Consider the following 13923-nt stretch of genomic DNA (forward strand, 5'->3'; position numbering starts at 1 on the left):
TGGACGATTAAACAATCCCACCAACGTGGCTACTACACACATATCAACATAGAAGTCTTCTGGTGTACTCTCAAGCACAAACTTCTCTAGCCAAATCTGTATGGAAAGAGTAGATACAATCGATTAACTACTCCTTTGAGCATCATAAACCATGCTCTTACCTTGCTTCAAAGGGCTACATCAAGTCACTGTGGATTCCATCTGAAAGGCTTTAAGATATAGTTGCAATAGCTGAGGTAAATCAACCAATTTAGACTCTTCCATCCATTTGGCATCCAATGATGGATAGTTCTTGAACTTCACCAAATAGCGTCTGGCAACGTTCCCTCTAACCTTCATTTCTTTATGTGCCAATATCTGTTCAGGAACAAGAATCTCATCCAATTCTTCCACTTCGGACTCTTCCTCATCAAGCATATTCTCTGGCACATCACCAACAAAGGGCCTTAGAAGGCTGATATGAAAAGCATTATGTATTTTCGAGCCTTCTGGTAGCTTCAACCTGTAATCGGTTTTGAAATTTGAAATGGACCAAAATTTTGCATGCTGAGCTTAACGTTCCTTGCCTTTCCTTTTCCTTAACCTAGCTTTTTCAAAGCGCAGAAGTATCAAATCACTAAGTGAAAATACAAGTTCACAACGGTGACGATTAGTAGCTTTCTTTTGCTTAGCCCGAGTCTTCTCGAGAGCAGTCTTTATCTTCCCATATGTTCCATCCATATCTTGTATATACTTGTCTGCCTGAAATATCTTGTCCTTCGTTTGCAAAATGGGTGGGACTTTCTTCCCTCCTTCCACTATCTCAAATGGTGCTTTACCTGCTGACATATGCACGATGTTATTGTAAGCATATTCAACCAACGGGAGATGATGTTCCCAAGTCGCCTTGTTTACCCACTCTTTAGGTGTATCCTTGGTAAACAATGACGCTCTCTCAAGCCGATCAAGAATGTCATCTATCCCTGATATGGGGAACGTGTCCTTGATGGTATTTTTATTGAAGGCGTGATAGTCAATGCATATGCGCCATTAACCATCTTTCTTTTGCACTAGGAGTACATGCGAACAAAAAGGGGATGAACTGGGCTGAATCAGTCCCTTCTTTAAAAGCTCGTAGACATGACTCATAATCTCTTTCTGCTGGGCTACACTAACCCTGTACGGTGGTCTATTCGATGGACTAGAACCTAGCACAAGATCTATGGTATGATCCTCAGATCTCTCAGGAGGTAACTCCGCTGGCAAAGAGTTCGGAAAACAATCACTGAAACGACTTATCTAAGGTAGACAAATTAGATACAACTTCAGGAACTTCTTTTGCAAAGATCAAGTACGCAGAAAGATGATTCTTTATTACATATAAAATAGTGGAAGCAGAAACAATTGGAACAGACTTGCCTTTAAGCTTTACATCAAGGACACGAGTCTTTCCTCTATGTACAAGGGTAATCTTTTTGTTGTAAGTATCCACCATAGCATGCAACCTGTAACACCATGGGATACCCAATAACACATTGCAGCCCTTAAGTGGCATAATATGAAATTCTTCCGCATCCACGTAACTCTGATTGTGTAGACGAAGCTTCCCCAAAATGGGAGTAACAGGCTCTGAATGACTTGGGCATGTCAAACCTGCTGCACCTTTCATACCCATCTCCTCTGCACGAATGCCCAACTTTGATGCCAATTCTGGTGATATGAAATTTGCACGGGCTCCTGGATCAAAGAAAACCAACATTGTCTGGTCTCTTACTTTGCCCCAAGCTCTGCACAATTCCGTAGCATCTATTTTTGGCTTATCACCAACCAAACCTCGGACAAGTCCTGCGCTGGGCTTTGTCTTCTTTCCTTTATGCTCTGACTTGTCATCCTTATCATGTGACTTCTTCTGTGGGCATTCATTAGCGAAATGTCCCTCTTCACAAATGTAGCATTTCTTGGCCTCTCTCAAAGCTTTCTTTCCTTCAAAAGATTTACCAGAAAAATGCCTTTTTTGTCCTTGTCCTTGCCTAGAAGTAGATCTAGACTACTTCTTGGACGTGTCAGCTTCATCAGTGGAGGGTTTCTTGGTGGGAGGCACATAAGGCTTTGCTGCAGCATTGCCCTTGGCTGAAAACTGTTTACCTTGGGACCCTTTCTTGTGGCTATTAAATCCATCGGAATCTCCCTTCGACAGATTGCTTGCCACTCTCGCATTCTTAATCAACTGCGCCATATTTATGACAGTAGTCTTTTTGCAGTAGTCCTTGATTTTCTTCGGCAATCTGCAACAATACTTCTCAATCTGTCCTGGCAATGACACAAACCTCTAGGAGGTTACCGGCAATAGTGCGGGCACATAACTGTTTATTGTACTCCTCAAGATTCGCACACTTTTTAGCATTCAGCTCATGGCATTCTGTCATCACATCCACTTCAAAAGTGTTTTTAAGCCATGCAAGTGCAAAAGGTTGTGTGGGACCCATGTTGTTGGGGCTTGACCCTGATTCAACAATGCAGTCCACCATTGAAGCGCATTTCCTTTCAAGAAAGTGGCAGCCATAAGATGCATCGAATTGCTGTATGAAGGTCAAAGCCTTCAGTTATTCCTCAGTTCCTCTGGAATTTTCGAACTTCACTTCATGCCTAACTTTCTTGTAATCCTTTGGCTGACTCGAAGGAGTCACATTGTCATAAAGAGGTGCCCCCGAAAGTGGTGCTCCACGATTGTCCATTCTAGCACTCGCATCACCTGTTTTACCTGTCATGTCTACATTTTGGACCTATGGCTGCGAAAAACCAGCCATACCAAATTGTGTTCCAGGTACTCTAAATTGACCATAGGCACCTTGAAAACCTGGTTGGACACCCATGTTCCTGTACATAGGGTTACCCATGCCTGTTTGCATTGTCCCGAACACATTCCCTGGCATATAACCTGTGGAAGGTCCAACCATAGCTTGGAACACTGAACCACCTTCAAAATAACTAGGGTATGAAGTAGGTAAGGGAAAGGTCTAACGCATATTCTGTTCATTACTCCCTTGACCATTCACAAACGGTTCCTGTCCAGCTAAAGCAAATTGCCTTGGAGCATTGGACACCGCTGGTTGCTCAACCACATGGGCTTTCCCTCGAGCATCACGAGTCCTTTGTGCATTAAAAATCTCCTTTCCTGCAACAGCTCAGTCATGTCCTGTGTCGGAGCTTGGAAACCCTGTGTTGGAGCTTGAAATTCATGTGTAGGAGCCTGTAAGAACTCCTGCATCCTTGGGTCATTAGCCAACTGCTGAAACATTTCCATGCAGCTACGCAGTTGAGCTCTGAACAACGTGTCCTCTTCTTGAAGAGTTGAAGGAACTCTCTTTGTGCCATGTGAGGAAGATCCCTCTTCAGGTACTTGGTCTCTCTTCTCTGCCATAACGACAAGCTCTGTGTCACTTTCACTCACAACAATCCACGCTGCACTTTTTGAAGAAAAAGTCACTATCCCGTCGATGGAACCATATAACCGGCTTGCACACAGTAGAGGGCAGTACTATTTCAATTACCTGTGAACTTTACACAGAGCACTCAGAAGAAAAGAGAACACAGTTGCGTCCAACGACTAGAATGTCACTGCACACAGGAGACAGACACCCTGTTGGCCCCAAAGATTGGCGCCCCTTTCGGTATTTCTTTATTCAATTATAAGTTGACGATCCGAACACTTAGACCAAGCTTTCACAAAGCTGTCCAAACCTGGCGAGGGCTGAAAACTCAGGTTTCTGACGTGATTTCGGCAGCACAACGGCGCAAAAACCCTTGTAGGTCAAAAGTAATTGTCCATGACGGATTCCCTTGCAATTTAGAAGCTTTTTGGTGAGCTGTCACAGAAATTCAGCGTGCTGTAATTCTCTGTTTTTCCACTGTCGGGTGCCCAAAACCTTGTACACACATCTCAAGGCTTTCCCGAGGTTCCCCTTGTGATCCCTTGCAGTTTAGGTACGAAACCCTAAACCTGCAGAAAAACACAGCAGGCTGTAATTCTCTGTTTTGGATCGTTTTTAGCGGAGCGAACACGCCTATGTGTGTCCCAAGGGCTCCCACCGCAATGAGACAATTCCCCTGTAAATTGGACGAGTTTCATGCGAGAAAACTCTCCAAATTTGCAATCTTTCGCAGTGGAACTGTGCGTACCTGTGGGGGATTAGCAAGTAGCTAATCCGGTTCTTGTTTAGAAGGCTCTTGCCTTGGCAAACACACATAAAACTCTCAGAACAGTACATATTCATATGAGTAGCCCAACTAGTGGGGCATTACCATATGTGCAAAGGGGAGAGAGAGATGAACGAGAGCAAATCATCGCGCTACATGAGACAAAGGAGAAGACAAGCTTTCCATTAAAGTTGTGAACTTGCACCCACTACTATCTCTATCTCTCTCTCTCTCTCACACACACACACACACACACACACACACACACACACACACACACTCTGTAGGTCTCTTCTGGAGCAAAAATCAGCCCCTTGTTCAAAATAGGCGCCCCCTCTTGCTGAGGTATCCTGCAGGGGGCTCTCCTGTTGCCAAGTGTCCAATTTGCCCCCTTGAGTTAATTCCCTAGTTCCCACCAACTTATAAAGTTGTGACTTTCCGAGTGGGCCAAATTTCATCTGGCGCACATAGGCTTGCATACTCATCTGAATTCAGTGCTAACTGGCTCGACTAGTCCCAAACTGACCGACCTAGACTCCGGATGTGAGAAACCTGTTTGGCTGTAGCCGGTTCACACTGGTCATGCAATGTCTACTTGCACCTTTTCAAGGGTTCCGGGGAAAACAAGTAAAAATAAAAACAAATAAAAATATGTAGTACATATTTAGAGAAGGCAACAGGAAAAATACACCTCCTAGTGACACCTTTCCTTGATAGTAACATCCTGTCGATCCTTATGAGCCTGACGTGAATAAGACTCTTGAGCCTGGCTTAGCCGAAGCTGCACACTCTTAGTAATCTCATCCAATGACTTGCTCTTAGCGTTAGCATCAGGCAACTGATTGACCGAGCGAGTCAACAAAGATTGAAACGGATGGCCAAATGGTGCCTCATACGGAGTTCTACCAATGGCATTGGAATATGAGTCATTGAGAATTGCTTGAACTAACGGGAGATACTGCTCCCAATTAGACTGTTGATCATGCACATAAGACTTCAAGACATAGAAAGCCAAATGATTGTAGATCTCAGTTTGACCATTGGAGTGTGGATGAAAAATTCATCTTGGTGTCAAAATTTTCAAAAAGTTTTTTCCAAAAATGTGACGTGAACTTGACATCCCTATCTGACATAATCGACTTTGACAAACCACAAAGGGAATACCAATGCTTAATGAACAGACGTGCTACATCTTGTGCTGTGACTGTGGCCTTACAAGAAATCAACATGCAAAACTTGTTGAAACGATCAACGATGAGTATTCCTTGAATGCAAACTAGGTGGAAGATTAGTCACAAAATCCATGGAAATGTCGTGAATGGGCCTTCGGGAGTAGACAGCGGAAGCAAGAGGCCTTGCCTAGGGGCTTTTACTTTTTGACAAATGGAACACTTTGTGATATATGTGATATACTTCAACACATCTTTTCGCATTTTAGGCCAATTAAAGAATCTTTGTACCTTTTCTAAAGTGGTATTCATCCCTTTGTGCCCATGCGTGAGTGCATTATGTGCATCGTGCAATATGGTTTGCCTAAGAGGAGGCAACACACAAAGACGGTGACAAAAATGCAAAAGACCCTTACGGATGAGATAGTTGCTAGGCCCTTGGGAAGCAAGAGCCTGCAACCGGTCCAAGTGCCTAGAGCTAAATAAAATAAAGCAGCGCACACACAGAAGACTTCCTTGTCCAATTGGTGACATGGTAGATTGTATGGCCATCCCAAAATTCACAGTGACATGCTGACGTGGCAAATTGTATGGATATTCCCGAAATTCGCATTGACAGTGCCATGTGGTAGTTGTATGGATTTTCGCAAAATGCGCTGGTTGCTTTTGGAGCGTTGGCTTTTGGGGAGAGCAAATGCTTTTAGCTTGAATGCTTTTTATGTAAACTGCTTTAGGGCCTAGGGCCTTTAAATATGCCCTTGGGCTCTTACTTTGGCAATGGGGTGGAATTGCGCCAACTCTCTATCTTGTGTGTCGTACATCTCTTTTAGTTCAGTGTTATTTGAAGTGCTTAAAATTGTTCAGTTTGTCCTTTTCCATTGGCACGTGGTGCCCGTCCCCATGATAGTGGTATTAGAGCTTCAGGCGCGTGCTTTTCAGAAAGCCTACCAGTCCTACTAAAGAGTAGACACAGCAAGATAGCGCCTCCAAATTTGTCTAAAATTTGTATGAAAGAATCTCTGTGTCCCGATCCTGGTCTTATTAGCCACTCCTACCCTTACTCGATCGTGCATCGGGCGCGCTCCCGTCTTCATTGCTCTGTCTTAAGGGGCATAAGCCATGGAGTTACTCAAAAGAATCAGAGATCTCTCGAGCCATCCTTTTTTTCTCAGAGGTAGTGCTATGCAGTGGTGGATGTCTATTGCTACCAAGCCGCTCACACCAAATACTTGGCAAGCTTTCAAGAAATTTTTTGCGCGAAGTTACATGCCTTCAGACATCTTCCTTTGGATTGTAGCTTCAGAGTGGGGTATCTTGTAATGCTTGCCATAGAAACCCTAGCAGATTACCACTTGAATTTTTTCAGCATCTCTCAGTAGAGGTCTCTTCTCGAGTTGATAACCTTGGATGTCTAGGGTGATTGCTATAGCTTTGGGCGACTATCACCACCACAAGAACACTGTTTGTCCAAGCCAGTTTCAACCATTCAAGAGCTTATGGACCATGCTCGGGTTGGCTACAATCTCATGGAAGAAATTTGACCCTAATTTTGGTGCAGGTTTTAGGACGAAAGCCCAGTCGACTCTCGAGTGCGAGAACACTGTTTGTCCAAGCTAGTTTCAACCATTCAAGAGCTTATGGACCATGCTCGGGTTGGCTACAATCTCATGGAAGAAATTTGACCCTAATTTTGGTGCAGGTTTTAGGACGAAAGCCTAGTCGACTCTCGAGTGCGACTGACATTGAAACTGATTTTTCAGTTTAAGTTAGCAGTCTTCTGAATTTGTTTGAGAATTTGTTTGGTGACCTTGTTTGGAATTTGTTTGAAATGGATGGTAAACTTGTCTAGGTGCCGATTTGAATTGTTTTAACTCTGGGTTTAATACTGGAATTAATGCTTGGTGATTTACTCCCGAGTGGAGTAGTGAGAAATGCTGTTTTGATATTGTTTGAACCATTGAACAACACAGACGGGATGTCTAGGGAGCGTTAGTTGTATGCTTGAAACCCCCGACGACACAGACGGGATCTCTGGGGAGCGTTTGGTTGTATGCTTGAAACCTCCAAACGACGTAGACAGGATGTCTGGGGAGCGTTAGGTTGTATGCTTGAAACCTCCAAGCGATGCAGGCTGCGGTCTGGGGAGCATTTGGTTGTATCAATCCTCTAAGCTCATGGTCCATACCTTTTTAGGTTATTTGTGGGAGGAGTGACGAGGTAGTCGTTGAGTAGCTTCATAACGCAGACCGTCTATCTGAGGGAGTGCTCAACGGCGCTATTCTTGTGTCTTGTAACATGCATATGTGAGCATTTGTGTTGCATTGTGATGTGCCAACCACTGGAAATATTTTTAATTGGGTGAATATTTGCCGTACATTTTGGAAATTCCCCATTCATAGGAATCTTCACAAGATTCAATCTTGTGTCGCTCTGTCATAGGACCCTAGCCAGCACGAGGCGATCAAGAGGGCTCTTCGTCTTTCTCAGAGTGCCTGGACGCAGAGTGCCGGCAGCGTCCTTGCGAGAAGGAGGGGCTCTCTGTCGACTTGGTTTCGTAGCTGAGGGATGAGAGGAGGAGAGAGCAGGCCAATGCAGTCCCTTGCTTTTTTATAAATAAAATGGGGAATCGGCAGCAACGTACATACCTAGCGTGAAGGGATAGCTCAGACGACATAGAGTCAAGTTCTCAACTGCTTGTGTTCAATCCCGGCTCTCACGTTTTTGAATGAAAAGTACAAAAAGTGAGTATCAAAGGGATCTAGTTAGATTCTCGGGGATTAAAATTCTTGGGGTGAGATTGCCTGGGTATGTAATTTTAGTGCATCAAGACACCTGTTGGAGATCAGTGCAATCTAGGTGTGATGGCTAATTTTATTATGCCAGGATATGAAGAGTCGGAGAATATACTCCTTATTGGATGAGATTCTTTTGGGAAGCCAACGACCTCCCAAGATATCAAGAGCTCCAATTTGGAACGAGAAAACTGATTGTCCCTCGGAATGACCCTCGTAAATTTTTTTAATTTACTTGAGTTGTTTTGTAGATATGCTATAATTGCAGACGATTACTTTCTTTCAAGAAGGGGGGATGTCACAAACTGCAGACGTGTCAAGCCGCTGAAGAATGGAGCTAACATGCAGATCGTGATTGAGGAGCTTAAATCCTAAAAGAATTAGAAGCAGCAGCAGCAAAAGAAGCAGTAGAAGTTTTATTACCTTGCAAAGTCTTACCGAGTGGCATATTTTTAAAGAGAGTTCCCACCAACTTACGGGACCCCGTCTCGGTGGGGCTCAAGTGCCTAGAGCTAAATAAAATAAAGCAGCACACACACAGAAGACTTGCGTGCCCAGTTGATGATGTGGCAGATTGTACGGCCATCCCGAAATTCACGTTGACATGTTGATGTGGTAGATTGTATGGATCTTGAAATTCGCGTTGACAATGCCACGTGGCAGTTGTACGGATTCCCGCAAAATGTGCTGGTTGCTTTTGGAGTGCTGGCTTTTTGGGCGAGGAGATGCTTTTAGCTTGAATGCTTTTTATGTAAACTGCTTTTGGGCCTAGGGCCTTTAAATATGCCCCCCATGGGCTCTCACTCTGGCAGTCTACTAGCGGGAGACGGAGAGCAGAGCCATGGGAGTTGTACCTTGTTGAAGGAATATAAAGAAATATCGAAAGGGGTGCCAAGGTTTGGGGCCAATGCTCTCTTGGGGTGGAATTGCAGCACTCCCCGTCTCGTGTGTTGTGCATCTCTTTCAGTTCAGTGTTATTTGAAGTGCTTAAAGTTCAGTCTGTTCTTTTCCGTTGGCACGCAGTGCCCGCTTACGTTTATGTTGAGGTGTATGTTGTGATTCTATTCCTGCAGATGAGGACAAGCTACCCGTTTGTAGAGATTTTCATCTTAGAGGCAACTGTTCTCGAGAGGACTCTTGCAGATTTGTACATCCGGACTCCAATGTACAGGTAAATGATTTTTGATCAATTTTTCAGGGCCGCATTGTGTTGCTATTATAGTGCAAGTTTTTTGTACAAAATGGCATCTTTGTTGTTAATGCTCATACTAAAAAGCTGCTGTTCATTTAGGTGGTTGAAAATTATGTAACTGTGTGTCGAGACTCTGTTCGTGGACATTGCACAAGAGATCAGTGCCGATTTTATCACCCTCCTGATGGCGGCAGTTCTCATGCAAGGAATGAGGATGGAAATAGGAGGAAGGATAATGGAAATAGGACCCGTGACGTTGATGAGGACATTGACGCCTCATCTCCAGAGTAATCAGCTGCCAGGTATTGAGGTAATCCAGGTTATGGTATCTTCTACTTCTGTTTCAAGGTTCGCATTTTAACATAGAGCAGGGAGGACTATGATGATTGATTGATCTTTTTATGCTTTGTGCTTTGCCCTCATGCTGCTCTGCTGTAAATAAGCTGCTTTTCACTGCTTTTGGCTGCATCTTTGCTACAGCAGGCTGCTGCCGTTGCCGTCGTGTGCTGCACTATCTGCCTGATTGGTATCGCATTTTGTCCTTGGGGGCTGAGCTGCCGAGATCCAGAGAGTGCGCTGGTTTTATGCTGTCTGCTGATGGATGGTGGAGCTTGGCACCTGCACAGCAGCTAGCAGCTACGCTTTGCTCATATGACTTGGTTATAAGCTAGGATTAGGCTCTTTTTGTTAAGTGGGTGTTGCTTGTGAGAACAGAAGACTGCCCTTTGTTCTATGCGGCTAGCTGTTTGGCAAAATGCAGCTGCTGAATGCGTAGCGTGGATGTTGCTCATAAGGGTTTACGTAGGTGGCTGCGGCTAATGTATACTCTCTTGCTTTTTGATGTTGCACAATGTTTTGACTTGCTGATACGGAAGTCTGCTTGGATGATGCTTGCCTCTTTATTTCTTCTTTTTAGGCTGCTATTGAAATAGGCCTATGCATGGAACATTAACATTCTAATTTTTGATGCTGACCATTTTCCTGCCCATGATTTTTTTTGTTGAGAGGAACTGTTGCTCCAAGATTCCTTGCAACGCAACTATTAGAATCCAAATACCAGAACATTGACAGGGGTCTAGCTCTAGTTTCAGGCTTGGGTCCTTGGTTAAGCTTTGGGTCCCGGGCTCGTGCTTGATTGATTTACTGTAGGCGTATCAGCTACTCTTTATTGTAGCGACGAGAGTTAGTCTGGTAGTTGTAGCCTGCGGTAATGGATTGTCCTTGGTGGGTTTGCTGTTGATTGGAAATCCCTCTTGTTCCTGTGATGTAAAAGACTAGGTGTTTTACTTTAGATTGCTTCGAAGTTTAATGTACGTTGAGGCATTTGGATGACCCTCGGCAATTTTTCTGGTAAATTGCGTCGCAGGTGGAATTTCAGTTCTTCACTTCATGATGTTGATGGTTTTGGGTTTGTGAGTAGAGTGAGCGATTGTCGTTGTTGCTTCATATTTTGTAGGACTCTCTCTCTCTCTCTCTCTCTCTCTCTCTCTCTCTCTCTCTCTCTCTCTCTCTCTCTCTTAAAAATAGCTCTCAAAAATAAGAAAGAAGACAAATAACACAGATTTCTACCTTGATATTATTAGAACTTGGATTTTTAGTACTCTGACGCTAGGAAGTCCTAAAATTTACTTCTTCTTGTCCTTTCTCATTATTCAACCCTCTGATTATCTTGTTTCCCCGCTCTTTTGTTGGGTTGGTTTGTGGAAGGTTCTTTAAAGTTTAGTTTTTTTTTAACGGGTTGTAAACTTGCATCATCTTGCGTTTTTGCGAGCAATCAAACGGGACAAGGTTATGTTTTGGTGTTACTTAAAGTGGTATTTTCATGGCTTTGAGGCTCTGATGTTATAGTTGTACATGATGGTTATGTTCATCTTTGAGCGTTAATGAATTAAGAAGTGGATGATGCAGATGTTGGAAGTATTAATTTGTCTATGCAAATGCTTAATCTTTTGTCAGCTTCATGTTCGCGAGGACTGAGGCCTTAGGTGATTCCTTAAGATCTAAGATGTTGTGTGGCTGGTTTATCGAATTTCAATGTAAGTTTCAACGTTGTGTGGCAGCTCAAGTCAATCAGGTTGCATTTACAAATGTTGCGCAAGTACCGCAGAAGGGCTTGTGCGGAGAGTGTTTGCAAGGTGTAGGTAGTGTGAGTAGTTGATAAGACTACCATGGAAAGGGCATGTATGCCTTGATTGAAGATGCTAAGAGGATCTGATCTTGTTGAATTTTTTAGTTTTTAGTTTTTTTAAATTTTTAATTTTTTAAATTTTAGTGGAGCTCCCACTACCTTCTCAAAGCAAGCTAGTAATGGGAAATGAAAAGGACGACCTGAGTGGTTTTTAGTGCTTTGAGGTTGACTCAGGAGTTCACTTCCGATTTTCAGCTTGTGATGAGTGAATAAATGAGGTGTAGGGATCAACTTGATAAGAGGAGATGCACAAGATCTCAACTCATTGTATGAAAGGAGGTGTATTAACCCCTTGGATTGCAATGGCGTATTTGATTCATTAATTGACGCGACTTTCTTTTGAGTCTGGCTTGTTTCCTAGGGGCCTTTGCTTGGTTGACATTGTAAGCTTACACCTCAATTTATAATAGCTACTGCCATTTACACTAAGAAGGTTGGCTTTATCAGAATGTTATATTATAGCCAATGATTTTTGGTTTCCTTCTGTGAAAATTGTTGTACCCCGTTTGTGCATTTATATTCTTATCTAAGTGTTTAATGAGTCATCATTTTCAAGGTTCAGATTTGTAGAGTTTTAGTGAAGATGTTACGTATAAACTTTTGGTCACTCGTGTGCAATTTTTGGGCATTTTTGTTTGCTTCATGGAGTTCAATGTCCAAGCACATAATTCTATCGTGTCCATTTGGTGGTTTTCTTTAAATCATCCTCTTTGTTGTGAAGTCAAGTTGACCAATTGTTGGGTAAAGTGTCTTCTTTTCCTCTCCACTTTCCATTCTTCTTTTCCTCTCTCCATTCTCCTTTCTCTTGTTAATGTGAGAAAAAGAATAGAAGATCTGTAGAAGGAGATTGATCATGAGGCTAAGCTGAAAAGAGAATAAACACAAGCAATTGTGATAGTAGACATGAAGTGAAAGAGAATGCCACAATTGACACGATGGTAGAAGTTTTAGAAGAGACAATAGACATGATCGACATGAGATAAGGTATGAAAGAGGAAGAGACTAGCAGGAAGAATGTATATAGAAGGTATTGTAGCCATTGGGATGGTGATCATAACCCTCTAGATAGCATGATGATTATAGGCGTACATACAATGTATATGTTGGTAGTGATACGATGACAATTGTGAGACTTTATGCATGCTTTTTGGCATGTTGAAGAGCAATGATGGGTTGACAACCTAGAGTTCTTGTCCCTCGTTTTGAAGATCTTCACAGAATGAAAGCCAACATCAAATTTTTTGACAAAGTATTAGCATAGTGGCTTTCGAATCTTTTGACAAAGTGTTGGTAGAGTGGCTTTCGAATCTTTTGACAATGTGTTAGCAAAGTTCATTTTGCACAGAGGTAGGGTTGGAAGCCAACATCAAGCATCTCAATCACCATAGGAAATAGATCGAGGACATCCAGAGGTACTAATCAAGGACTTCTGGCTTTCAACATTGAAGCCTTGATACCGTGCATGTCTCGCTTGAATTTTTAGAGATTCTTCCTTGATGCGAGAAAACATTGATCATGGTGATCGTAGTGAGCTTTCTCACTATGTGCTAGGAGATATGAGATTCCCGAGTGCTTCATCTAAAGTTTGTACATCACTATCTGCTCCTCATCCTAAAAGTAAGACTACAGACAAGGAGAAACACAAAATTAAACATTGATTCAGCTCTCTCTAGGCTTTCTATCCTTGATGGCAGAGGGATAATTAAAGATTTGCAAAATAAGCTTGAGCATGAGGCCAAGTTAAAATAAAAGGAACAACATAGATGCAATGATGATGGGACATGATGGTAGAAGTGTACGTGACACTCCACATGAGACATAGAAGGGATGATGATAGAGATAGTATTAGTCATGATCAAAATGATGCTTCAATGTATGATACAAATGCATAGGTCAAGATTTTGGGGTTGGCAATGGCGTGTATTCAAGACGCGTAACTTTGAATCCTTGGTGAGAATGAGACCATCAAGTTGAAAGTTAGGGATGCATGTGCCGATATTGTTCATAGAGTGGAGTTGAATGCCTAGCGTAAAGGTCGATGGATAGTAAGCATAGGTTGTGGGTGATGCTAAATATGCAGATTTGCAAGGAGCGTTGAAGTGATGTGGGCCCATCAATTTGGAAGGACAGGTGTGGGAGTGCATACAAGTCATATGTTACTCGAGTGTATGAATACATGGGAGTTCAAACGAAAAAATGGATAAGCGAGGTTAGATGCAATGCCCAAGTGTGTGCTAGCTTAGGACTCGGTGATTTGACATGCAAACCAAGAGTTAGAATTTTGGAAGGTCACATGGCCTACATGAATGTTGTGTGCGAAAATGGGTTTTTGAGGTGATCTGAGCTTATCCAAGAGGGTGTATTATGGTGTCATAAGTTGATCATGGGTCAATCATTATATTGAAA

At 42.8% G+C, this 13923-nt stretch overlaps 1 protein-coding gene across 4 annotated transcripts in view; it reads left to right on the top strand.

Moving 5' to 3' along the window:
- The window catches only part of LOC147451439 (zinc finger CCCH domain-containing protein 28-like), a 45162-nt gene extending 34945 nt beyond the window's left edge, over positions 1-10217 (top strand). The window contains exons 9-12 of one of the 4 annotated variants that reach the window (XM_086520346.1): positions 9211-9308; positions 9429-9468; positions 9554-9631; positions 9813-10217. In XM_086520346.1, coding sequence (XP_086376472.1) covers positions 9211-9308; positions 9429-9468; positions 9554-9631; positions 9813-10000 — 404 coding nt within the window. In that variant the 3' untranslated portion in view covers positions 10001-10217. Of the gene's footprint in view, positions 1-9210; positions 9309-9428; positions 9640-9809 lie in introns of all 4 variants that reach the window. The other 3 variants (XM_086520343.1, XM_086520344.1, XM_086520345.1) reach the window with 3 other exon arrangements.
- The last annotated feature ends 3706 nt before the right edge of the window (positions 10218-13923 follow it).

Source organism: Adiantum capillus-veneris, chromosome 9 (genome assembly GCF_014529385.1).
Source record: "Adiantum capillus-veneris isolate H3 chromosome 9, ASM1452938v2, whole genome shotgun sequence".
Classification (NCBI taxonomy): Eukaryota; Viridiplantae; Streptophyta; class Polypodiopsida; order Polypodiales; family Pteridaceae; genus Adiantum; species Adiantum capillus-veneris.